Source organism: Xyrauchen texanus, chromosome 40 (genome assembly GCF_025860055.1).
Source record: "Xyrauchen texanus isolate HMW12.3.18 chromosome 40, RBS_HiC_50CHRs, whole genome shotgun sequence".
Classification (NCBI taxonomy): Eukaryota; Metazoa; Chordata; class Actinopteri; order Cypriniformes; family Catostomidae; genus Xyrauchen; species Xyrauchen texanus.
The window spans coordinates 21,469,217-21,496,830 of NC_068315.1; the positions used below are offsets into that span (position 1 = coordinate 21,469,217).

The following is a 27,614-nucleotide window of genomic DNA, read 5'->3' on the forward strand; positions in this document are numbered from 1 at the left end:
CCAAATTCTGTGACAGCAATTCATATGTCCTTCACCAAGAAGGTCATTATAGGATACACTAAGTGTATAAAATCCAGTATGGAAATATTGATTAGAATTGATTGTACATCAATTACATAAAAAAAATAGTTCAGTGTAATTAAAAATGTATTATTTTATCCAAAATTTGTTTGCTAATCCCACGTGGATCACTATTTGTGTGACACACAGAGTTGCCGCCTATACAGAGCCTTCCAAATCAGTCACTTATGAGATTTCTGCCTCTAAACCAAACACGTTCTTCAGCTAAAAAAAAGCTTGGCGTAGTGCAATGAAAAGAACAAAAGACAGTTGCTCACGATGTGTTTTTAACTCGACTGCATCTAAAAATGTGATGTAGATGCGCGAGATACTGAAATACAGTGCGACACGCCACATCGGTCAAAGATGTCCATCTAGCGCTGGGGTTTTCAAACTTTTTGATGTTACATTCAAAATTTACAATTGGCTCAATTAAAGTTCATAGGCTCAACATATAATTTCACAAAACTTTAATTGGGCCAAATGAAAATGTTCCATGCAACAAGTCACTATCCAATTTGAGTTTAGGCATCTACATTTTTTTTCAAATGTGTAAAAATGCAGATATGAAAAAAATGATGGTTATAATTATTTATGTGAATTTATTGTGTTGTATTAAATTTATAATCATTTTAAATGTAATAAATTATAATAATGGAAATCTGAATGAGTAAAGTATATTGAATATAATAATTAATATTAAACATGTGTAATGTTCGATCATAATACGTTCAGTGTGAGTTCTATTGTTCAGGACTGAAGTGTTTTGGCCTGTATGTGTTCAAAAGATCCAGTAAATTATTTATTGTAAAAACAATAAAATGGCTTTTGAACCTCTTTGAAAATTTTTAAAGCATAATCCCTAAACAAAACAGTGATCTGATGACAAAATAAGGTGAGTAAGTGGCAAAGGACCAGGATCAGCCTATAGTTGTTCAAATTGGTATTGTCTCGCCCAAAAATGTTAATATCAGTGCATTCATAATTATCTGGAAAATATTTAGCATTTGTAGGACGTTGACAGCGTATCTATTTTCTACCCAATAACGGAGTAATATTAAACGATAAACCTAAAGAGAACAATTTGTATTAAACTGAACTGTCAATAATGCCAAATTGTGCACAGAATTTCTTGGATATTTTCCATGGACACCCTAGCACCCCCTCGTCGCACCTGGAACCCAGTGTGTCTAGCACATAAATCCTTGGTCTAGCACATGTAAACATAGAAAAACAACTGAAAAACAGTGCAGATGGACTTAAAATGCATTCGGTGTGAACGGCCCCTTATAAGGCAGCTACTGTACTTGCAGTATGTTGACAGCGAAACAGCTCACAAGGTTTACGAACGGTGCTTGAGAAAGACTCAACATATTTGAGAAGATAAGGAAATGTGTCTCAAATCTTCAGCATCCAGGTTGAATGTCCTTGTAATTTGATTTATCTGAAAAGGAGCAACACAGTAATCCTAAAGAGACTATCCTCCACAGTGGTGATGCATCATTTGGCTGAATCATCAGACTATGTGAGCAAATCACTTATTGAGCATGTAAAACATTGCTCAGTGGGACAGCTCAAGGATCCGGCAGACTGAAGTTTTCAACCCCAAGCTCCATTTCGTGTAAAAGGAATTATTGGTATAATCGGTAAGGTAGCAGAAGTGACTGATTCTGATGTCTGGTCAGTACATGACTGCCATAAGTATGATGCATGACTGGTGGTAGGCTTGTCATGATACCAAAATTTCAAACCAGTGAAATTGCATGATTCATGATACTACAGCAAAAATGAATATGATAACGAGCACATTCTTTTAGATCTTTAAATATAGATATTTACAAATTAAACTAAAACAATGGCATGAAGCCTCTCAAGAAGTTTTCACTTAATTCAAAATTGATTCATGTTTTGTAAGTAATTGTTTAAAACGTTCATTTATAAAGATTGCACTGACAAGAAGCAATTTCTAGTCAATGGAACATTTACGTAGAGTTGGACATAGCTACACAATTTTACAGGTGAAACTCGAAAAATTAGAATATTGTGCAAAAGTTCATTAATTTCAGTAATTCAGCTTAAAAGGTGAAACTAATATATTATATAGACTCATTACAAGCAAAGTAAGATATTTCAAGCCTTTATTTGATATAATTTTTATGATTATGGCTTACAGCTTATGAAAACCCCAAATTCAGAATCTCAGAAAATTAGAATATTACATGAAATCAATAATAAAAAAAAGGATTTTAAATACAGAAATGTCGGCCCTCTGAAAAGTATAATCATGCATATGTACTCAGTACTTGGTTTGGGCCCCTTTTGCATTAATTACTGCCTCAATGCGGCGTGGCATGGATGCTATCAGCCTGTGGCACTGCTGAGGTGTTATGGAAGACCAAGATGCTTCAATAGCGGCCTTCAGCTCTTCTGCATTGTTTGGTCTCATGTCTCTCATCTTTCTCTTGGCAATGGTCAGGTGAGTTTGCTGGCCAATCAAGCACAGTAATACCATGGTCATTGAACCAGGTTTTGGTACTTTTGGCAGTGTGGGCAGGTGCCAAGTCCTGCTGGAAAATGAAGTAAGCATCTCCATAAAGCTTGTCTGCTGAAGGAAGCATGAAGTGCTCTAAAATGTCCCGGTAGACGGCTGCGTTGACTCTGGACTTAATAAAGCACAGTGGACCAACACCAGCCGATGACATGGCTCCCCAAACCAACACAGACTGTGGAAACTTCACACTGGACTTCAAGCATCTTGGATTGTGTGCCTCTCCATTCTTCCTCCAGAATCTGGGACCTTGGTTTCCAAATGAGATGCAAAATTTGCTCTCATCAGAAAAGAGGACTTTGGACCACTGAGCAACAGACCAGTTCTTTTTTTCTTTAGCCCAGGTAAGACGTTTGACATTTGAAGCCCATGTCCAGGACCTGTCTGTGTGTGGTGGCTCTTGATGCAGTAACTCCAGCCTCAGTCCACTCCTTGTGAAGCTCCCCCACACATTTGAATGGCCTTTTCCTGACAATCCTCTCCAGGCTACGTCATCTCTGCTGCTTGTGCACCTTTTTCTTCCACACTTTTCCCTTCCACTTAACTTTCTATTAATGTGCTTTGATACAGCACTTTGAGAACATCCAACTTCTTTTGCAATTACCTTTTGAGGCTTTCCCTCCTTGTGGAGGGTGTCAGTGATGGTTTTCTGCTGTCAGGTCAGCAGTCTGTCAGGTCAGCAGTCTTCCCCATGATTGTGAATTCAACTGAACCAGACTGAGAGACCATTTAAAGGCTCAGGAACCCTTTGCAGGTGTTTAGCTGATTAGAGTGTGACACTTTGAGCCTACAATACTGAACCTTTTCACAATATTCTAATTTTCTGAGATTCTGTATTTGGGGTTTTCATAAGCTGTAAGCCATAATCATCAAAATTATATCAAATAAAGGCTTGAAATATCTTACTTTGCTTGTAATGAGTCTATATAATATATTAGTTTCACCTTTTAAGTTGAATTACTGAAATTAATGAACTTTTGCACGATATTCTAATTTTTCGAGTTTCACCTGTATATTAAGTAAAGAAAGTTCAATGAATTTTCAGTGACTTTATAAGATTTGATTGATTTCCATGCCTTTTTCCAAGCATGTAATTCACAATTTTAAAATGTATTGATTTTACATTTGAAAAACAACTTAATACCTACTGTAAGTACTGGTACTTATCCAGAGTTGTGGCTTAGTGTGGCTTGGCTAACAGGAAGCAGCTGTAAGTGGAAAAGGGTGTCTGAAACAGGCGCCCCTGACACCAGAAGAACTGCATTTTTTCTTTTCAGGCCCACAGTGGGACAACATCTGCTCTGGCTCTGGTGTAAGTGGAGGATTTTTCTTTTCTTTCTCACAGAATCTATACCAGATCTCATTACCTTTCTTGTCTTCTTGGCTTTTACATCTACAAACTGTGGTCCAACCACAATAAAGCAGTGTTAAAAGCTTTTCATTTAGCTATGACTGTAAACATGTCACAATATATATCAATAGATCCACTAGATGGCCCACAAGAAACTTCATTTGGTTTAGGTTTGGCGTCATGATAACAAAAATATGTGTTCTCCCCTGTATTTTGCTTAAGTTGAGGAATTGGGAATGAGTCGGGAGAGTCCTAACCTCAATGACCAATCGTGTTGCTCAGTTCCTGATCTTCAGTCGGACAGACAGTGACTGCCTCAGCATGAGGCCAGACCAAAGGAAGATTATCCAGAGAAATTTGGGATAAGTATGTCTTTATGCCACACTGATTAATGGGGGTAGAGTGGGGGGTATTTCTAGTGATGGGACTGGGCATAATTAATTTTTATCCAAGACACACTATGCGTCTATTCCTGTCTCCTGTCTACATAGACAGCTGTCTTCTACTGCAGCATCCTTACTGAAATGATGCAAGGAACCCTCTACATTGGCGGCAGCTCCATGCATCATTCAAACAGCGCTTCTCACTTGCAGTGCACGGGACACTCGACTCGCAACTGATTTCAATATAGATGATGCAAAACAAACAACGCAATCTTCTAATCAGCTCATAAAAATGCACAGCACAAAAACATTTTGGGTAAAATAGTTGGTTTTGTGTCATCTTAAACTGTCCTTTATCAATATTTTTCTGCAGTTAATGGATAATGGATTAGAAGTATATATTTAATCTAAATTTCTCTCACTTTGCCACCATCTTAGATTTATTTTTCCACAGAGCTCATCATGGTGCAGTCTGGGATTGCACACCTGGCGAACGATACATACAATTCTACCTTTGCATTTGGCCCAAACGAGTCATCTTAAGAGGCAGCGTAAATAAGATCTATCTTTTGGAAAGCCTTCGCGTCGGGAGCATGCTTATGATGTCTTAAAATGGGAGGACGCTCACTAGGTTTTGGAACAGACTCTATAAGTCTTACTTAGAAGCGCTAAGTAAAAAGAAACCTTGTCTTGTTTTCAGTGATACTGTAGATTGAAGTGTATTAGCATGTGTTAAAATGATCTTAATGCCAGTGGTAATAAAAGAAATAGTTCACCCTGAAAGGAAAAGGCTGTCATTATTTACGCACCCTTATTGTTCCAAATTTGTATGCTAATGCTTTTCTCCATGGAGCACAAAAAATGCATTTTTGAAGAATCAAAAAAGAATCAGCCTTTTCTATTCAGAGATAGTTCATAGGTTCCTTGCGACCACTATGAGCAAATAATGTCTGAACTTTCATTTTTGCTGAACTGTCCCTTTAAGAAAACTTCTTGTCCCTTCAATTCGGTTTTATTTGTACAGCGCTTTTTACAATACATATTGTTACAAAGCAGTTTTACAGGAAAACAAAGAAAGAGTGCCCAGTGAGCAAGCCAAAGGAAACAGTTTCAAGGAAAAATAAACATATCCCTAATAAGTATATAGATGAAGAAGAAACCAAGACTCAGAGGTTGTGTTACCGGCAATATTTTTAAGAAATATTTTGAATTTTAAGAACATAGAAGGACCAAACTTATTTATACTCCTATATAATTGCATCTAAATAATTATTTATTTAAAATATTTATTATTTTAAGGATTTGTAGGATACTGTTGATTAAGTTGGGTGACCAGATCACAGGACTGCAGTGTGTTTTCATTTGCCTCTTATGTATTATGATAAATGAGAATTTGAAAACTGGTCATTCAAAGCATTTTGGGAAACAATAGCTCAAGATAAAACACAATGTCCATATTTATGTTTGGGTGACACTGTAAGTGTTTGTGCTGGGGATGCATGTTTTTGGAAATGCTGATCGGGTTTCAAGAATTAGTAGAGCTGAATGCAAATCCTCCTCTATTCATGCCCACACCCCCCCTTTTCGGCAGGACGGCCCAGCAGGGGAACTTGCCGATTCAGCGCTGGAAACAAACTCTTGCCACTCCCCACCCAGTGGAATACCCATCCCACAAACAGCTCCTCTCCTCAGGAGAGCTCCTACCACAAGACCATTTTTCACACTGCCTCCACCCTACAGCCAAACAAGACTGGTGCAGTTTAACACACAAAGAACAAAAGTGTATGGTGAAAAGTTTTATGCGAGTTCCAATATAGCCCATTGTTGATTTAAAGTGTTTCGAGTGTGTGTATTGTGGGTACCTTCTTCTTCCAGGCATTCTCTCTTTCCTGCAGCTGGGAGTAGCGGTCAGACAGGGATGTCTGTAACACATTGGTGGCTTTATTCTTCTTCAGCTTGCTCTGCCAGTCACCATCACCACCCTTCAACTCTGCCAGTCTGCCAAACAGAGACCACATTTACATGCACTAAGAAAATTGGTTATTCCAGGGTTTTAGCAGGAAGCGGCGTTCTGAAAAGTAATATAAACAAGAACGCTGATTTCTTTACGCCGTTTAAGGGATTAAGATAAAGCGGTTTAACACACCTAGCTTTCTTAGAGAACGTGGTTTAATGTGGTCATGTAAATGCATAAGCAGCGTTCTGATGGGTGTTCGAAGAGTGCATGTGGAGCCTAATTCAACATTTCTGGGAATAGAGTGGGAAAATCACATGAAGTATAAATAACACCATTTATACAAACAAATGTAAAATGACTGCCCCTAATGTCTGCACATATGCACTTGTACATAGGGGAATCCCAGTTTTATGTAAGAGGGAAACCCCCAATACTCTGCAGGTCATTATAGTAAGTTAAGGAAACAAACACAGCAACAACTCTGGAATATATGGAAATAAAGCGAACCAACAGAGAGTAACACAGTGAAGACTTCCTCAGATGCAATGCGTTTTGAACATTATTACATATATTTTGTTTTATTAATTACAAGATTAATTCTATGTAGGGATACATGCAGTAGTCCCAACAAGCATTTAAAAAAAATGAAACTGTGATTTATTTAGTTGGTAGATCTTATTGAGTTGGCCATTTAAAAGTAGATCATCATGCAAAAAAGTGTGGGCACCCCTGTGTTAGAGGTATTACAAATATTCCTCTAATGCTCTGGGTTCCTTCACTGTTGGGTAATTCTGGGTAATAGCACTATTAATGAAGAAATGCAAAGTCTCGGTGCTCATGCAGGAGATGCAGGTTCGAATCTGGTCTGTGTCGCTTCCTGATCCCATTCCCAGTCTGCACCCACCCAGCCAAAATACTTAAGCATCTACTAACTATCAACAACTGTCATTAAAAAATACATTTCAATTACTACAATGTAAAAAATATATTTTCCTACTCAGTATTTTTGTCTTAAGTTCTCCAGTAAAATTACCTGAACATACATAAAACAAGATAAAATAAACCAAATTTATATTGGATCTGACTTGTTTTCAGAAAATTATCTTAAATTAGTTTTTTTTTTTCTTAACCCAGAGGCAAATAGGTTTTTTGTTGGTTTAATGCAGAAATCGTACAAAATTGAGGTTTATGCTGAAAACAAGAAACTTGTGTTAACTAAAAGTGTTAAATTTAAGATATAAAGAACTTTCTAAAAACAAGTTTTATTATCTTACACGTTAACAATTTGCTTAAGCAAATGTATCTTGTTTTAAAGATATTTTTATTAGAAAACAAGCCTCCCATCATACCTCTCTTTGAGAGATGAGCTCATGCTCCCATCTAAGCTGTCTAGCTCGTCCCCCTCTTCAGACTGAGAGATGGAGGGGGTTTTGTCCACAGAATCTGGGGAAGGAGTGCGAGGAGTCTCACTCGAGCTGCTTTCCTCTCTCTGCAGCCTCCTCTCCACAGTATCATCATCCCCTTCCTCCTCATTTGCATCAACAGCAATCAGCTCCTTGCTGGTTTTGGTAGCAATATTAATGTTTTTCTCCAGCTCGGCAGGTTCTGCGTCCAGGCTAGTGGAGCGGCTCTTCTTCAGAATGCCTTTAATGCTGCGCTGAGATGAGTCTTGTCTCTGCAGGTCTGAAGTGGGGGCCTTCAGCTCTTCATCCATCTTCTCTTGGGAGCTCGCAGAATGCTGTTTCTCTCTCAATCTCTGATTAATCTGTTTGACCTAGAAGAAAAGAGGGGATCAGTTAGAGGTACTCTGGTCTCGGGTAGATCCAGTGTGATATTGTGGTCACATCAGAAGCCCCTCAGAGCTCTCTGACATTTTTTGTTCTATCATCCATGTTTGGAGGCTAGAATAATTTGCATCACTCAAAACAGTATACTGAAGTCTCCGAGTGTAATTTGTAATTTATTAATGTTTCTGAGTACAAATATACTGTATCACATGCCAAATGTTATTTTTTACTTGATTTTTAATGTGATTTAGCTTTTATTTTAGACTTTTTGAATCTCCTTTAGAAAACCTAGCAACAATGGCTCTTTGGTTGAAATTAACAGTGCGATGCACAACATCATGCAGATTTGGGTCAGGAGCTCAGTTAATGTTCACATCAACCATCAGAATGGTGAAAAATGTGATCTCAGTATTTCGACTGTGGCATGATTCTGATGTTGCCAGATGGGCTGGTTTGAGTATTTCTGTAACTGCTGATATCCTAAAAGTTTCACGCACCACAGTCTCTTAAGAGTTTACACAGATTGGTGCCAAAAACAAAACAAAAAACATCCAATGAGCGGCAGTTCTACGGACGGCAAAGCCTTGTTGGGAGAGGTCAATGGAGAATTGCTAGACTGGTTCGAGATGACAGAAAGGCTACAGTAACTCAGATGACCCCTCTGTACAACTGTAGTGAGCAGAACAGCATCGTAAAATGCACAACACGTCAAACTTGTCGCATGGGCTACAACAGCAGAAGACCTCATTTGGCACTTAATTAGGATCATGATGTTCCTAATATAGTGCTCAGTGAGTTTATGTGTGACCGGCTCCATAATTTTGTGTCACTTTTGACCCAGAAAAAAACATTGAGTTTTATAGTTAAAAGTATAAGCTTTCTAATGATATAATTATTATGTTTCTTCTATAAATATAATCATTTAAATGTTGGTTGATATAATCATTTATATGCTTTCGTTCTTACATTAGTGCATAAAACTCAAAATGTTACTCAAAATAATGGAGCAGGTCACATACGTATGTGTACGTGTATTTAATGGCTAATGTAAAAATATCAGGATCTAATCATTTAGTTACATCATCCAGACTTCTACAGGCTTATTTGGCTCTGAGGGATGCAGCGCTGCTTAAAAAAGTTCTTGCCAACAATTAAATATGGAGCAAATAACAGTCTGCAGCTCTCCTTTCGGGGTAAAAGAACATGTAAAACATCACAAGTGCTAACCCTGAGACCTTTAATTTCCTCCTCCTGAACACAGGTGCCCAAACTCTCTCTCTCCCATTAAGAGAAAGAAAGGGAGAGCAAGAGAGAGAGAAAGAGTGAGAGTGAAGGAGTGAAAAGCATTGCTGGTGGTCTGTTTAACAGCTACACAACTGCACACACACCCTCAGGGAAGGGAGGAATGCAGAGGCACAGAGAACCAGAGAGTGACTGAGGGAGGAGGGATCATCTGGCCGTCTGTTTTGTTGCAGAAACAGTCTTGTGTCATGAGGGAATTGAAAGGACGTCTAGAGGTACTGTAAATCAGCACTAATGAGGACACTACAGTACAGTAGGACATATAGACTCTGATGAATGAGGATTGTTATGAAAATACATTATTGTAAAAGGAGTACAGTTTAAGCTCTGATACAATACATATAGAGCTGTCTACCTAGATGGCATTTTAAGGTTTTCGTAACCTCACAATTCTGCTACATTCTTTTGGTCAAATTGTAAGCTGCCATTATTGTGGAAGGGAAGATAAGTACATTTTTGATCAGGCAATATAAAAAGCGGCATGTATTGTTTACTTCTATATCATTAAACATGAACCTTTCATTGGCCTACAGTCTTTATTACAGATTTATTTATTACAGGGGCTTGAATAAGGACTTATGCAAACATAATCTGGAACTATGAAGCTCTGTCCAGATGTGTTTGAACGCAAACACGCCCTCTCATTGCTTGTGTCAAGAAAGTGTGTTTTGTGTGGTGCAAATTTTGTGTGGTGCAAATTTCATGCAGATGGAGTTTTACTTACTGCCCCCTGCTAAAAACAGATGGTACTTCAAGCTCCAATTCCTCAGAAGGCACCGATTTTACACATTAAATGCATACATTTTTAAGTTTAAAGTATATTTTGGTTTTCCATGTGCTGCTCTATGCCGCACATAATGTGTGACATACATTTTGTCATCAGCTCTTCCACGTGCAGTATGCATCATTGTGTCACAAAGCAGTCTTAGAGCATATGCATTGAACTGATCCATTCCGGTTCATGGTCAAAAAGGTATACAATACTTTGAAAGGCTAGAAGTTAGAATGGCTGACGTAACAAAGCTTTGGTAAATGTGGTTTCTCTGGAACACAAACACTTTCTGATGATCTGGAATACAGAAGCAGCGTGGAACAGACAAATCATGAAATCATCCTCAGTCTAAGCTGTTGTACAGCATTTTCTCTCTCACCTTCTCATCTTCCTTCCCTTTCTCCACATCCTCCTCTCCTGCAGTGAAGGTCTGAGAGAGGGAGATCTTCTCTTTATCATGTCTCACATTCATGCTTTCTTCAGAACTTTTCTCACCTTCATCTGATAAGGAGAACTGGGAATGACTGCAGACATAAAGATAAAGTATGTGAGAACCATTTGATAGTGATATCATTTTAAACATCATATCATCATTCCAGTAATTCTCAAACAGAGGGTACTTAACCAGAGCTCAATGGGTCTTTAATGGTTTAAACTTTTTGCTTTTGTTAATCCTTTAAGTCTTTGATACTGTACCTTTAAGTCATACAATAAAATGTGTACACTCTGTTTCCACCTGGTATTAAGATGTGTTTTTGGGGATCGGATCACATGTGGTCAGTGCTAAATATACAGGTCTAAATGGGGTCTAAAATATTTTGCAATCAGATCACAAAAACCATATAGGTATGTGGTCAAAAATGCATGTAACCGCATTTTTTTGCGCTTGCTTTGTCTTTTCTGACATTGCTGTGCTCTAATGTCATTCAGTACAACACTGACATATTGATGTAAGTGATCATGAAACAGAGTTCCTCCCCTCCAAATCCAATCACAAGTGGTCACAGGAGACCCATTTAAGTGGCCAGGTGTAAACAGTGATGAGTATCACCTGACCACATGTGATCGGATCACTCAAGACGTATCTTAATACCAGGTGTAAACGGGGTTAATGACAGTGTATTTACTTGTGGGTGACATTTCTTACTTGTTGAGCTTCTGTAAGTATTTAAATTCCACCATACAAAGAGTACAAATGGCTGTGAGTGGTTATCATTATTTGGGATTAACCGATGCTTTGTAGGTCAAATAAACAAATTAAAACAGCTGTTCTGATCATTTTCTGTAATGTTTTATGAAAATTCAGGCAGCTTTCCAAAGTTAATCATTGTGAATATTATAGTGATGTTTGCAGCCAAAGCAGTGAGGAAAAGAATTCGGTTCAAAATCTACCAAAGGGAAGAGGAACAGAAACACACGCACATGCACGCACACACTAGTGGTTCTTAACTGGTTTTGCTTCAGGACCCCAATTTTACATTTTACATCAATTGGACAATACATTAAAAATTTACTGTACAAAAGTAAACAAAAATCTACTCAAATCAAACATTGAAATGTATTATTATAATGAACTGATTAGACCCAAATATATGCAAAATTGCATAGGCTGAAGAAGAAAATTGGCAATTTTGGTCAATTTGAATTAAATGTATGTTTTTTGTACCTTGCATAATTTTGTTTAGAGTTTTTGACTATGAAGGGATGTCAGACAGCTTTTCCATATTGGCATCTACCTATTTTGGCTAGCTTCAACCAAATTTGCATCACAATATCATACACTTGACATTTGATTGGACAAACAGCCTTCGACATGAAAATATAGGAAGTGTTTTCTTCCTTTTCAAAAGGTTGATGAAACTAGTTATTTACAGTTCTCTGTCACCCTATTCATACTAATATGATAAGGTGCCTTTTATTATTTGCAGTTTTCTCTGTGCTGACTGTGACCCAATCAGAACAGACCTATGAACCACTTCTTTTGGGTTGCGAGTCGCAAACCACCAGTTTGAACAACTGATCTATGCTATTCATTTACACTAGCTTATTAATGAGTACACGAAGATCACACGGTCATTGATAATAACAATCACTAAAGCCACGCATGCAAACATTCACCTTCACATTTTACACCGTCACTTCAAAGCAATATGTGTGAGTCCAATGCCTTTTCACCTAGGACTGTCAAGCTACACCCAGAAGATAAAGCACACTATTAGTGAATTGTATGTTAGAGAACCAGAAACATCCACACACACTCTCGTATGTGTACATCGAGTGTAAAGGACCTGGATATTGCATTTTACATCACATCAGACTTAGTATAATAATAATAACTAGAAGACCCCTGCTAAGAGAATGGAGCCAGATCAGATGGGATCCAGACCCCAGAATATGAAGTTCCAACAAAAAGTTTAATTTATTGCAGATCTTTGTCTTAAATACAGCAGCACTCTATCAAAACCCTACAACCAGCCTGCCTGCACTTAAGAACAGCCATTGTTGGTGAAATATCCATTCCAGAACCCCTCAGTTTGTGACTGCTTGAGACAGTCCAGACAGTACAGAGGGAGGTCGGTAACGTGGATCACTTGGGCATAATGCAACCAACCAGTGAAGGGTAGCAGAGGTCTGTTCTTTAGTGTAATGAGAACCAGACCTACAATGGCCAATAAATTAGACTCCCTACATTCTAGAAACATGTGTGCAAGACACCCACACAAACTTGGCTTTCTAAATGGGGACATACCATAGACCTCTTTGTTTTTATATAGTATAAACTAATTATAAATTACAACAGACCAACCTTTATCCACACCCTAACTTTATGCCTACATATTTTAATTTTTTTATTTTTAGAATTAAAAAAGTTTGCTTTATTTATAAATTAATTTTCCTATAACGGAAATCCTCAAATGTATCTGTAAAGGGAGGTTTTGTCAGATTTTGCTCACTTTTGGAGACTAATTTGTCCCCATGCTAGCCAAGAATGTACACACACACACACACACACACACACACACACACACACACACACACACTTTTCTGTTCTGCATTTACTTTACTTACTGAATGCACTGCATAATTTTATTTGTTATTATTTTTCTTGTTTATTTATTTGAATAATATTTACTATTTAAAATTATTGTATTACTTTTTATAATCATTATTGTTCTTACTTGGTTTTAAAATGTATTTTATCTTGTATTGTCTTTATCAATTTTATGTAAAGCACTTTGAATTGCCATTGAGTGTTAAATGTGTTACAAATATAAAATTGCCTTAGCTTGCCAAGCATGGTGATGACTTTCAATTGACTGCTATCGTCTGACTGCCTTTACAGCAACCATGTTGCATTTTCAGATTTTTATTAAAACACTTTTTAGTATGTCTATAAGTCATTTTCCCTGAGTGCCTCTGAAGGCACTGAAGATTTAGCTCACTTTTAGGAACAATTTTGCTCCACAACTTAAGTATAGCTAAGTACATACACACAGCTCATGCATCATATTGCAAGTATTCCGAAGGAATATTAAAGGTTTTGGTGAGAAACAACCCGCTTTTAGTGGTAAACACCACAAGTTCTCGTGAGACCATGTGAAATATTGTGAACGAGCTTCACTCATTGTGCTTTTAAACTAAATATTTTTTTGTTTAAAAAAAATTATAAAAAATAAAAAAAAACTCATTTGCATCAGTAATAAAAGTCGGAATGATACAAGGCTAAATTTTGACTATGATTTTCATTTTTAGATGAACTATTCCTTTAATAACCTCAGACACATGCTTTTGTTGAGCTACTGGTTTACCTTCTGGAAAGATTATCACAAAAGAATGAAGACAGCCATACACTCAAAACAAAAACACATACATACATACATACACACATAGTCAGTAGGCTTCAGAGAGATGCTTATCTTACAGACAGGCTATTTGCATTCATTTGATGTGACTCACTGCCCTCCAGTGCCAAACTCAACCAGCTCTGAGGATTATAAACTCCAAAGAACAAAGCTTGAGTGAATTGTATCAGAGGGACTGTACACAAATGAAATCAAAACTAGATGTAGGCTAAACAAACCAGCTGGCAATCCATTTTACCCCTGATTACCTGGTGGAAACTTTCCTGTTCTCCTTGTTGATTTGGTCTTTTTGTTGTTCGCCATTGTGGGTAATGTCTTCTGCATGGTTATTTGGGGTGGGCGAGATGTCGGCCTTCTCCAACCCCTGGTGGCCAAAGGGAAAAGAAAAACAGTAAGAATACTGGCACGTTAAAAACAGAAAGCAAGGAGCCATGGGTACTTTCCACATCAAACTAATCCTTGAGGGATGGGCCATTCAAAATCTCACAATTAGCCATTCAGAGCCATGCGATTTTCTGAAGTCTTTTTACAAAGCCATGCTGGGCAAAGCAAGTGGGGTTATGCGGGGCTGCAGGGGTCCCGCCATGCACGCATGCGCGTGCACACACACGCACACACACACACACACACACACAAAGAGAGAGCCTGGGAAAAGCTGTTGTCTTTAGATTGAATGAGGCTGGTGGGAGAGTGGGACTAATGGAAGTGCACAAAGGTCAGAGTGGTTTTGGCTGCTCTTGTTTCAATAACTCTGAGGGGGAGAGTGCGAGAAATGGGGGAATTCAGGTGTTACTCATTCAATAACTATTAAAGAAATATATTGGGTTAAATACAAGTTAATCTCTATCTGTGGCTGTTTGAAAGAAAAAAATATATACACAAGAAATGCTAAAAAATATATACACACCCTTCGAAATAATGTTAACGCGTTATATAGTATGTGTTAACATAGTGATACAATTGTTAACCAGGTCTCTGCACATTAAGGCCTATATCCAATTTATCAACTCCTGTCAGGACCTCAAAAATGTGGTAAACCCAGTAACTTCCACAAGATACGTGCAAGGATAAAGGAAAGGGACTGTTAATATTGAGAAACATCCAACTACAGGTAGGGCTGACAAACTCATGAATTTTTTTTATGATTGTCAGACGTTTTTCTTTTTTTTATAAACAATTTAACGTTTTTGTAAATTTTGTTCATGTCACTTACATATTAAACTTAAAGCACCTTTGGCAGTGATTACAGCCTCAAGTCATTTTGGGTATGATTTGACAACCTTGAGTTGGGGATTTCTTCATTCTGATTTTCGTCATTCTTCTCTGCAGATCCTCTCAAGCTCTGTCAGGTTGGATGGGGACCATCGGTGAACAGCCATATTCAGTTCAGTCCAGAGATGTTCAATTGGGTTCAAGTCTGGGCTCTGGCTGGGCCACTCAAGGACATTCACAAAGTTGTCCATAAGCCACTCTTGGCTGTGTGCTTAAAGAGTTATTGTCCTGTTGGAAAGTGAACCTTTGTCTGAGGTCCAGAGCGCTCTGGACCAGGATTTCATTAAGGATATCTCTGTATTTTGCTGTGTTCAGATGTCCTTCAACCCTGACCAGTCCCCCAGTCCTTGCAGCTGAAAAACACCCCCGCAGCATCATGCTACCACCACCATGCTTCACCGTTGGGATGGTATTGTGCAGGCTTCCTCAAGACATGATGCTTGGAATTGAGGCCAAATGGTTCAATCTTCATTTCATCAGATCAGAGAATCTTGTTTCTCACAGTCAGAGTCCTTTAGGTACTTTCATGTGTCTTGCACTGAGGAGATGCTTCCGTCTGGCCACTCTGCCATAAAGCCCAGATTGGTGGAGTGTTGCAGTGATGATTGTCCATTTGCAAGTTTCTCCACACATGATCTCTGGAGCTCAACCAGAGTGACCATCAGGTTTTTGGTCACATCTTTTACATCAAGGCCCTTCTCCTCTGATTGCTAAGTTTGGCCAGGCAGCCACCTCTAGGAAGAGTTCTGCTTGTTCCAAACTTCTTCCATTTAAGAATTATGGAGGCCACTGTGATCTTGGGAACCTTCAATGCAGCTGAAATGTTTTGTAGCCTTCCACAGATCTGTACCTCGACACAATCCTGCCTCTGAACTCTGTAGACAGTACCTTTGACCTCGTGCCTTAGTTTTTGCTCCGATATAGCATTTTCAGCTAAGAAACCTTATGAATACGGGTGTGTGCTAGGGTTGCATGGTATACCGGTACTAACAAAATATTGCAATACCAAAATATGTAAATAAATAATATACAGTCCCATTCACTGCGTGCAACAGAATGAATGAGAGGTGCCACTCTCGATCTACTTCACACAGACACATGCACACATGTGCGCACACACACACACAAACACAACACACTACTGGTGCTTGATTTGCATCCAGTGTGTTTAGTGTATAAAAGGTTGCAAACACTCAAATCTCCTTCTCCGGTGCAGCTTTGATATTTTAGCTTGCAAGTTGCAATGGGAGTATTACAGCATTAATGGGAAGCTTGATATAAATAACCCGTCAAAAAAAGGAAGATCTCAAACGTTTGTTAAATTAAAAGTCCAGCTAATATGAAAGCTCTATTTATGCCTGAAAATTGAAGACAGAAAAATATAACTAGTGTTTTATTTTATATTCAAAAAGTCCCCATAATAAAAGTAGTATAATATTAATTGGCACATTGAATATCAGCCGTAGTAGCCTTGTGCCTGAGGTAATCAGATTTTTTCATCAATACTGTAAAGCTCTGTTGTGCAGCTTTTTATTTTACCAAAAGTACAATTTTATTTGTTTGTTAAAAATGAATTAACAAACAACTATAATAAAGAATTCATTTGATTAAAGCTGCATGTATTAATCAGTATTGATCCCGAGGTACCATGACTGGTACCGTACTTAAGCCAAAAAGTTGGCATCGGAGCAACCCAAGTGTGTGCCATTCCAAATCATGCTCAGTCAACTGAATTTGCCACAGGTAGACTACAGGGTAAAAAATGAATACATGGGAATCACATGTGAATTGGGTGATACATAAATATAGGCAGGGATTTCATCAAAAATGTTTCAAATTTCTTAAGCGCATTTCCAAAAATGTGAAAGCGAGTCGTTGCGCTTTTCCATTGACTGCATTATGCACATTATTTTAAAAGAGCCCACCTTGTCATTAGGGGAGAGTTATATGCAGAATAGGAGCAAGTATAATTCATTTTATTAAATGCTGCCAGACGGGAGATGCCACAGAATGAGTGCTGAAATGGCTTTTATGCCGTCAGCCTCTGTATACCTGGTAGCGGCCGTGCACAAAACTGTTCTGGCTGATTGTGAGGACCAGTTGTGGGTTAAACACTTCCAAATGTCACAAGCTGTGTTCAAAGTATTGTGTGCTGATGTCGGAGCTTTCATTTGGCTCTCGCACAACAGCACCACCAAGAGCTTTATGTGCATAAATGGACAAAACACATAATCATTATGCAAATAAACCTTTCCATCACATTAATGCATATTATGACTTAAGCAAAACTCTAGAAACTCCATATTTTAGACAATGTATGCGCATATTAAGTGTTACGATTCAGGATTTCTTGTATGCAATTTCAAATGTGCATAAAAATAGTTGGATGGAAACTCAGACATTTCAAGAATTGGAAAGTGTATATGATGTCATATCTTATTTATAATATTACACTTGATAAGCTCCAGACGCACACAATTAACAGAGACGGCAAACGGAGTTGAGATCGTGCACATCCGATCTGAAATCACAACATGAGCATTTTCATTCATAAGGTTTACACTTTACTAATATTGGTAAATTTGTATGTTTATTTAAAATGCTGCGTTATCCTTTATCCAATTTTTTTTATATATTATTCGAATTAATCCGTTATTAATTTTGTAGTCATAATTAGTGCCTTTCCGAATAAGGTATTCCGCTTCGGATACATCCCTGCTACTTACAGTAAAAAACTTTTTAGAAATGTACAGAGCAAATAGCACAATAGGAAAAAATACAAGACAATATTAACACAAGTATGAGTTGCACATTTCTATGCATTTATTAAACCATGTGTAATGCCTTTACCCATAGACTTTCACTGAAAGTGCATTAGTGTATATATATTATTTTTGTTTGCTGTTACAAAACTAACAAGTCATAATTGGGGCAGCTCAGTTGGTAGACCGGGTCAGCCACTAATCGCAAGGATTGGTGGTTCGAATCCAGGCCCACACGACTCCACATGCCGAAGTGTCCTAGGGCAAGACACTGAACCCCAAGTTGCTCCCAATGGCAGGCTAGCACCTTGCATGGCAGCTCTACTCCCATTGGTGTATGAATGTGTGTGTGTGAATGGGTGAATGTGTGTCAGTGTAATTAGCTTTGAATACCGTTAAGGTTAAACAGGCGCTATACAAGTCCAGACCATGCAGACCATAATTGACTGCATGCCACAGATGTTGTTGGGAGAGCTTAGCTTGTTTTTAAAGCCGAACTTTCCTCTTCCAGACTTCAGAATTCTCATCACACATGCAGCTAGGAAAAATCTAGATCATTCCCTTTTTCAAACAAGACTTTAACTAGACAAAAAATATGATAATGTATTACATGTATTATTTAGTGCTAAAGAAGACATCTGAAGGGTTGTGAATCCACTCCTATGGTCTCTTGACAGTGAAAAGATATACTGAGCCTTGAGTGTGGATCCAAAACATTCTGGGTACAAAAAATATAGCGTTTTCTCTCAACTGTCCTTGAGCACACCTGGACATCTTCAAGTCAAGCTTTCAGACATTCTTTTAACGATACACTGACACAGCTGAACGGCATTACAGACAGCTCCATTCAGGACATCTGCAGAGCTCAGCAGACAGTAATCCTTTTAATTCAGTGTAAAGCTACTCACAATTAATTTCCTGTCATGAAATTAGATGACCAGATGTCTTCTATAATGTGACGCCTACATCTTAATCATAACATGAAAGACAAGACTTTGTCTTTGGGTTGTGAAGTTGTAGCTCTCTGTCATGCAAATAAACTGTAACTATTTCTTTTAAGAGTTTTTATATTCTATCAGAACACAATTTTCTTAAATATAAACTGCTTTACAGGCCAGCAATTAAAAGGAAAAGTGTGTAATTTCTTTCCCTTAATTTATATTATCTCAGTGTAATTTGCAGAGACAATCACTGTAAAACTAGGCCATTCATAGTTTGACTTACAATAAGGGTCTGGTCAATATCTGGTTCAAACAACGGTGTGAATTTAAGAGAAAAAGAGAATGAGAGGAGAGATAACGCATGGTGGCAGCCGGATCAGATGTCTATTACAGCGTTTAAGGACAGAGAGCACTTACTTTTGAAAGCGACGTCTTGGCAGGCACACAGGTTTTGGCATCGTCATCTGCTTTCCTGTCATCTGTCAACACACGCAAACACAAAGAAATGTCAGAGCGTGCACAAACACACATGTATACACGCATCAATTCAGGCCATCAGTTCATCTGAAATCGTTGCCCATCTGTTTTTGTTTTGATTTGATTCAACATGCCTGGAATAAACTTTACTCATACTGCATACAATATCAAATGCACTGATGAAGTCACTCCCCCATGAGGATGGTTTCTCAGTTTGTTTTGGTTTTGCGATTCAATAGAAAAGTAGCCCTCTTACACAGAGACCTTCACACACACACAAACACACATTCATTAAGTACAACTCTTGACACCAGCACACTGATTCGATCTCATAAAAATAACACGAAATATTCCTTTACGAAAACCACCTGTTCAGTGAAAGCATAAGATCAGTTCTCTGGGAAAAAGCAAATGTGTGAAAACGAGTTTGAGAGATTTGGTCTTTTATGAGCAAATATGCACTGGTAATGACTAAACTACTGCTACACAACCAGTTGAAAACGGTCGTTTATGATCCAAGCCTAAAATCATAATGGAGTGGCATAGTTTGCATGTTCAGTAAAATGTTTAACTAAACATTATGTTGGAAGGCAAATGTTACATCACCTCTGTAAAAGCCAAAATGGTAAAAATATATAACTTGGAAGCTAACATAACCACGCTTGTGCACTTACAGTACACTTACTTAGGCTCTCTTCATACTGTTAAATAGTTAGGAGCATCAAACAGAGGTTTGTGAAATTAAAAGTGAAGTGTGTAATTTTTCCGATATTATAATGCTTTCTACTATCTCAACTTAATATTATAATTAAGTCATTGGTAGGTTGGTTCCCCCGAAAAGTGTAAACACTGTGGCACACAGTGCAAAGACGTTTGTTTGTGTATCCAACCAGCCCAAAATAGTAGCATAGGCTCAACCAATTGCGTGAGTTTGGGGTGGGATTATCTGTTTGGCTTACCAATGGAAGATGGTGGGAGTGTTTGGGAATCTACAATTGTTTTTGCATTTCCATTTGGTGCCACTAGAGTCACATAAATTTCACACTTCAGCTTTAAGCAAAGGGAAGCCAAAAATGGGCCTATTGATTAACTATTTGTAGAGTGGTGGAGGGCAGGGCCGGAAAGACGCATGCCCAGCTCCCCAATCAGCCTGATGGGCCGCTCCCCTGGGTGGACAGCAGAGACGAGAACTCTATGACGGGCATCCCTCCTGGGTTTCAGCACCAGTGTAAAAGGATTAAGATGGGCATGGTGAGGCGAGAACCGGCTTGCCGATATAAATAAAGTTTAATGATTTAAACAAAACAAAAACATAAACACATACAGGGCAGCTGCCTGTAATTCTCGCTCTCTCGAACTGCGCACCCCATCAGGTTGATTGGTGACCAGCGTGTGTCGTTCAAGCCCGGCTCCGCTCTACACTATTGCAGCCATTAGTCAACCATGATCTGCAACACTGCGGTTAGGTTTGGATCAAACATAATTGAGAAACTCCACTTCTATTTCCTTCTCTCTCTGCGAGTGAAAATGCATGAACTGCATTAGCATTCGTCTTTCTCCAGCTGATACTTTACATCATTCTGAGGGAAAACCTCCCATGCTGCTTTGGTGGATTAGAAAAGCCACTTAGGGGCCTCCGATGAGCTTCCAAGAAGGTTATCGGCAATAAATGGGAACCCTTGAATACCCTATAAGCCCGGTCACCCATGCAAAAGAATATGGTCCAGAACGCCTCTGAAAATGAAAGCATCAATTTTACTTAGCAATGAACAATTCCTGTTGTTCTCCCACTCAGAACTCTGCCTTTTATGAGAACCAGTTTTCACCTAAGTTTATTCACTTGAACTGCTCTCTATGCAGCAGTTTAAGTGTCAGAGTTATATGTGATTGTGCACAGTGATAATGTATTTTCTGTGTCTGTTTTAATAATGCAGTACAACAACTGGAGGTGGTCCATGAGTCAGCTCTGTTGAAACATAACAATATTGGCCTTTGTCAGTTTGACCTTCCTGTTTTTGATAGTTTTTTCAATCAGATTGCTTTTGATCCTCAAGGGGTGGATTGAAATGCAAGCTGAATAGAGCTTTCAGTGATGTGGACAAATCCTTAAATCTGCTGAGTTCACACATTCAAACAAATGACTTCATCGCATTGTACTCTCTGAGGAACATGTCATAAAGGAAAGAAATATAATACAGCACAGAAACTCAAACAACCCTTTAAAACAAGGATACTCAAATTACTTTGCAAAGGGGCCACTTTTAGAACATGTTGGGTGACCAAGGGCCAAAAGAATTACCTGGTAAGAGAAGTTATACTTCGCTTTGAATTAGTTTAATTAAAATGTGAAGTAACCAACAACCAAAGAACAGCTACATTTGTATCACCTAATTTATCAAAACCTTCATAAGTACTGATTAAAATTTCTTTAAAAAAGACTTTTAAAAAAAAAAAAAAACGATATTTTCCAGAACAAAATATTAAATCTGAATTTAAATATTTAAGCCTTACGATAAATGGCTTAAAAAAATGCTATAGTTCACTATAGTTTTTCTGTAAAGTCAAGGACACTGCTCTTTTCATAGTAATCCGATTCAACGTTCTTTGAGTTATAATCAATATTCATAGTCAAGCTACAGTCTTCATCGGTTTTTTTCAAGTAAACATGGTGCAATGCATAATCAAATATGATGGAAGAACATTAGCTGAGGAAGTGTACAGTATATGCAGCAAATTACCTCTGTCTTTGTGGAGCCAAGGAGCCAACGCCAAGGCCAACTGTGGTCCGATTACAAGCTGGACGAAGCCAAGCTACAATGCATTATTTAGGCCTACTGTATATTCCGACTACGCAAGGATTGGACTGGTATTATTTCAATCAGACTAAAGCATTTACATGACATTTTAAAAACACAAATTATTGTTTTAGTACTATACACTGTAAGCGAGCATGCAACAAAACTTGAATGCTCCCATTATAATTAACAAGGCTGTCCACACTGTCCAACAAAACAACGATCGTTTGCGTTCTAGTTCTCTGCGTCGCATCGCTACAATGTAGACAAGGTGTTAACATGGAAATTCCCCAAGCATTATTCAAGCATTGCGATGAGGTAGGACAGTTTCTGAGGAAGTTTAACTACATGGCAATCTAGACCTTGTGAAGTCACGCTTGATTCCTTTAACGTTGTGTTGGCACTCGACATTAAGTATCACTGCCCTCGAAAAATGGCTATCTTGGATTGACAGAGAGTTGATCTGACCAAGCTCATTGAATAAGCGCACATCTGTGTTTTGAGCCTGTTTGTGTGTTTCACAAGATTCTCTCCAGCTGTATGTGTGTACAGCAATGTCTTTCCACTCTTTTAAAAAGGAAGAGTGTGACACAACGGAGCCACAAGAAAGGAGCTCTGTGTTTCAAAAAGAGGTTCTTTGAATCAAATGAAAGGGGCAAGACTTACCATTTGGCTTCTGGGCTTCCTCTGCTTCCAATGGACTGTAAGAGAGACAGAGAGAAAGGCAAAGTTTAATGAGCTCATAGATTAATATGTGGCAACAACACAAAAGAAGACACGACTTCACCTGAAACCCTTATCCCTGCTTAGCCGCCCCCTCACAACACTTCCATTGTACTCTATAAGTCAGATAAGGACAAGCACAGTGGTAGATAAATGCATGAGAAAGCGTACACTACACATGATAAATGCAGCCCATCAGTAAAGCATTATTCAAGCATTGCGATGAGGTATGCGGTTTCTGAGGAAGTCTAACTACAGGGCAATCTAGACCTTGTGAAGTCACGCTTGATTCCTTTATCGTTGTGTTGGCTCCACGACTCCTCGTAGCTGACTGTTTGATCAGCCTATAGGGACTTTGTTAGGCTATGAAAAATAAACTATGATGGAGAATGGCGGTCTGCAGCATAATTAAAATGTTCTTGGTCCATAACGCTGCCAAATTTAACCAAGTAGAACAAAAGAAATAAAAACATCTAAATCAAGGAAAGGCATATATTAGAGAGACAATTGCTCTGTTAAAAAAAACTTAGGGAGCTGCCAACAGAGACAGCATTTAAAGGCATCATAAAAATGCTCTTAATGCTAAATTTGTTCCACAAGGTAGGAATCTTAATTATGTTGCCTCCTAAGATACATAATTTTGGACAAATACTAACATAGCATCGCATGTATTCTTTGCCGAAGACTGTAAAAAAATTCATTTAAGATGATGGATGAGGTGAGATTCTAAAAACAACAGTGCACAACAGTGCGGTGTACACAAGCTCTGATCTTTTTGCACAGCATTCTTGAATATTTTTCTCTACCACCGAACACGCTTCATTTAATGTCTTGTCCCACTTCCCACGCGTTGCCTCTTTTACCAGCAGAGTAGACATGAGGCGCCGCATAAGTTAACATGGTTCCAAAGCACCTTTAGACCATAATGGTTTTTCCTTCTAAATAAAGCTTTATTAATCATTAAGCATGGATGACAAGACAATAAAATGACTAGTTAGTGGCCTAATCTTTCTCAATTCAATAAAAAGATTAAAACGGTCCAAATCAGACTTTCACATTTTCTAGATGTTCTCTCAGGGTATACCCCTGAACCCCCATACAGTATCATTCCTCAGTCACAAGAGCTTCTATACCCCCATACTTGGTTTCTGAATTTAAAGAAATATAAAATAAGAAACAATCAAATGAATACTGGACTGCTGTCATTATGCTTCAAACCAAACAGATGATCTTTAACATTCAGACTGCACTCGATTGACAAGCTCTATAAAGTATGTTAATACCTCCTCGTTGTTACTATAATGTGGTTTTTACTCTCGGAGTGCACGTGGTGTGTTCTGCATGGATGCCGCAGAGAAAAGCATGAGGCCTCCACATGCGCTACGTCTCCGCGTTAAACGTGCTCAACAAGTCACGTGTTAAGATGCGTGGATTGACAGTCTCAGACGCAGAGGCAACGGAGATTCGTCCTCCCCCACCCATATTGAGGAGAGTTACTACGCCACGATGAGGACTTCGAGTGCATTGGGGGATTGGACATTCCAAATTGGGGATAAAATAATAACAATAATAAAAAAAGATCCCTCAGACCCCACTGCTTTGGCTGTCACTGCAATATGCAAATGTGAATACGATATTGAACGGTATAAAAAAAAGATTATCAGGATAATATTTTGGCCATATAACTCAGCCCTACTGAACATCAAAAGGTATACTTTCTAGTCGAGTATACCATGTAGTGTATTATTGGGATGGCACACAGAGTTACTGCCTTCTGTAGATTATTTCAAATCATACACACTGAATACAATATTTGTGCATGTTGTTTTTTTATATAAACATGCACTAGAAGGACATATTTTCTTTTTTGTCAGTGTCATCTCTGACTTATAGTGACACTTAACAGCATGGATGCAGCATCACTCAAAATCAATAGTTTTTATTTACCTATGCCATTGTTTATATTTACTAATTGCAGTCAGCCAGAATTAATTTAACCCAAGAGTGAAAATGGTCCAATAACAGGGTGATTACTAAAATTAAGCAAGTATTTTTCATCTGGTCATGTGATCCTATCATAGCATCCCCCATGAGGGGTACCTCTCCATGTAGAATAAAGATTACTTTTATGAGTCTTCATCTGATGAGAGTTGTCATTAATCTTTACGTTTCAAAATGACAATATATTTCTTCTGGAAACTTTTTTTAATGAGGAATGCACTTAAATATATATCTCGCAACACCTGCGTTCTGTTCCATTTGTTGTGGAGTCTAGGGTTTTTAACATAAGGACACGTTCTGTAGCTTCCTATGTAGGCCGTAGGCACACCAGGTTTAGGAGCAGAGCTTATTGTCTGCATCTCATGAAAACAACAGCACAATGATTTTCAAAACAGACAATTTAAAAAAAATTATAAAATAAAATAAAAAATAAAACAGTATAAAGCTCCTAGATTGCATCTAATTTTCCACAATTCATGTTTTCTGGAGTTTTTTTGAAGATTTTCGATTTCGTCAGAGGAACAAAAATCCAACCCACTGAAGACGCTGTATAGGGGGAATTCACAAAGAATGAATTTCGCCCGGTAAATGCGCTATTAAAGGGTAACTAAACCCTAAACCAACTTTTTTTACTTAATGATCTGTAAGCATGGGGCTTTATTAGTACTGGTCATTGATTCAAGTAATTTTTTTGACATTTGTGTATAAAGTGTTTTAATTCTACAATATATGGTGTAAAAACGTCTGAGTGCTGCCCTCTTCAGGTTGAACGGTGGCTACTGCAGTTGAATTTTCCTATTGGCTGTTGCGGTACTTTGTGACGTAAGCGGTGACAGCTGACGTAAGCAGGTTCCAGCTCACCACGCCAGATTCACGTACATGTCGTCTTGCGACCGTGTGAGGAATAATAATAACATTGAGTCTGACCGCAGCTGTCAATTAATCCGTCACTACGAGTCTCAGGTGAAAAAAGTTATAGACCTTCCATCAAATTGGGTGAAAATGCTGAAAAATAATGATATAATGTTTTTAAATGTCACCGAGCCCTATATTTACATTTACATTTATGCATTTGACAGACGCTTTTATCCAGAGCGACTTACAGTGCACTTATTACAGGGACAATCCCCCTGGAGCAACCTGGGGTTAGGTGCCTTGCTCAAGGGCCCAACAGTGGCATCTTGGTGGTGCTGGGGCTTGAACCCCCGACCTTCTGGTCAGTAACCCTGAGCCTCAACCACTGAGCCACCACTGCCCCTCTACATGAGAGGCAGCGGAAATGAAAACATTTGATAAAAGAGTAGGAGATACAGTATAGAAGTGCAGATTTCTTAAACTTCAGGGTCAGCACTGACAGCACAGGCAACCTGCAGCTGAGCCCTATTAGGCATGCTGGATATGTTTACAAAGGACAAAGTTACAAAGGTACACATAAATCTCTGTCGTGCTGCTTCCATCTCCTCAAGTATACGCTGGCTTCGGCACCTCTCTCTTGGAGTCCTCTTTGAAGTGATTCGTTCATTTTTTTCATTTCTGGTGGGAATCAAAACATCTAATTTCATCCATCTCATACGTTTATCAATCTGTAGAACAGTGCGGGTTGGTTTGAGCTATGTAATAACCCCAAATATTAAAGCAATGCAACATTCTTGTATTTGTAACTTTACCTAGGGGGGTTTATGGCATGACCACATAATTTGTTGTATAACGGTGAACAGATGAGAAGTAAACAAAAATTCCCCTATTCTAATTTCATTGTTTACACCATCTGTTCACTTACTTAGCACTATGCACCGCTTGGAAGATTTCCACAGGATCGCAAATTACGAGTGTTTACTGCAAACGCTGTAGGAGAGCTAAAAGGAAGCAAACACCTCAAAAGATTACTCACTCTTTAATGATTCTCATCTGTTGCATTTCTCTTTATTTTGCTTTTTTCTTTGTCATTCTTCGACGCATGCGCTTTATGATGACTGTAACGTTTAGTCAATTCCTAGCTGTCGTTGCGCACCATGTAACAGCGAGGGAAAAACATCGAGTTTAGAGCTGATTATAATTTTTTCTGTTAAAATTGACCCTTTGCTAAGCCATGCCTTAAAAGCACTTCTGACCAATACTGTCTTAGCAGCTGTTGCCCTGCCGCCATTACTCCGAAACATTTGCCATTTTCCAATGACAGCCTATGGAAGTAATGTGTGTTTGAGTGCTTATAAACTGGATTTAATCAAAATAAAAATATATATATATATAAAACAAGTTGTTGCTGTATCATTTGTAATAGTGCCACAAGTAACCCAGATAGGAATGCAGAGTTTTTTTATTTTATTTTTTTATCTTTAAATAAATCTGGAGAGGAGCATGTTATGGATTAAACTGTCAGCCCTCATTCCCAAATGAACATATAACATCAGCAACGACACCTACAGTATATTTGCTACAAGGTAAATTAAAGCTAATAACTGAACGTTAATTAATTTATGTATTGATTCAAGTCACAGTAAAAGCAACGGTAAATAAACAGTTCACAGCACAAAATGAGTGTGTTATGAGACGTTACAAACAGCTCTGTTCACTTAAACTAATGTATTAGATGTGTAATCTCTGTTAAATTAAGTTTTTC

At 38.3% G+C, this 27,614-nt stretch overlaps 1 protein-coding gene across 2 annotated transcripts in view; it reads right to left on the reverse strand.

Annotated features, from left to right (window-relative positions):
- LOC127633571 (supervillin-like) overlaps positions 1-27,614 on the reverse strand; it is a 91,740-nt gene that overhangs the window by 26,021 nt on the left and 38,105 nt on the right. For both annotated transcript variants that reach the window (XM_052112772.1, XM_052112771.1), the window contains 6 exons: positions 22,937-22,971; positions 19,416-19,477; positions 14,272-14,387; positions 10,540-10,684; positions 7,649-8,073; positions 6,205-6,340 (listed from right to left, as the gene is read on the reverse strand). In XM_052112772.1, coding sequence (XP_051968732.1) covers positions 6,205-6,340; positions 7,649-8,073; positions 10,540-10,684; positions 14,272-14,387; positions 19,416-19,477; positions 22,937-22,971 — 919 coding nt within the window. The remainder of the gene's footprint in view (positions 1-6,204; positions 6,341-7,648; positions 8,074-10,539; positions 10,685-14,271; positions 14,388-19,415; positions 19,478-22,936; positions 22,972-27,614) is intronic.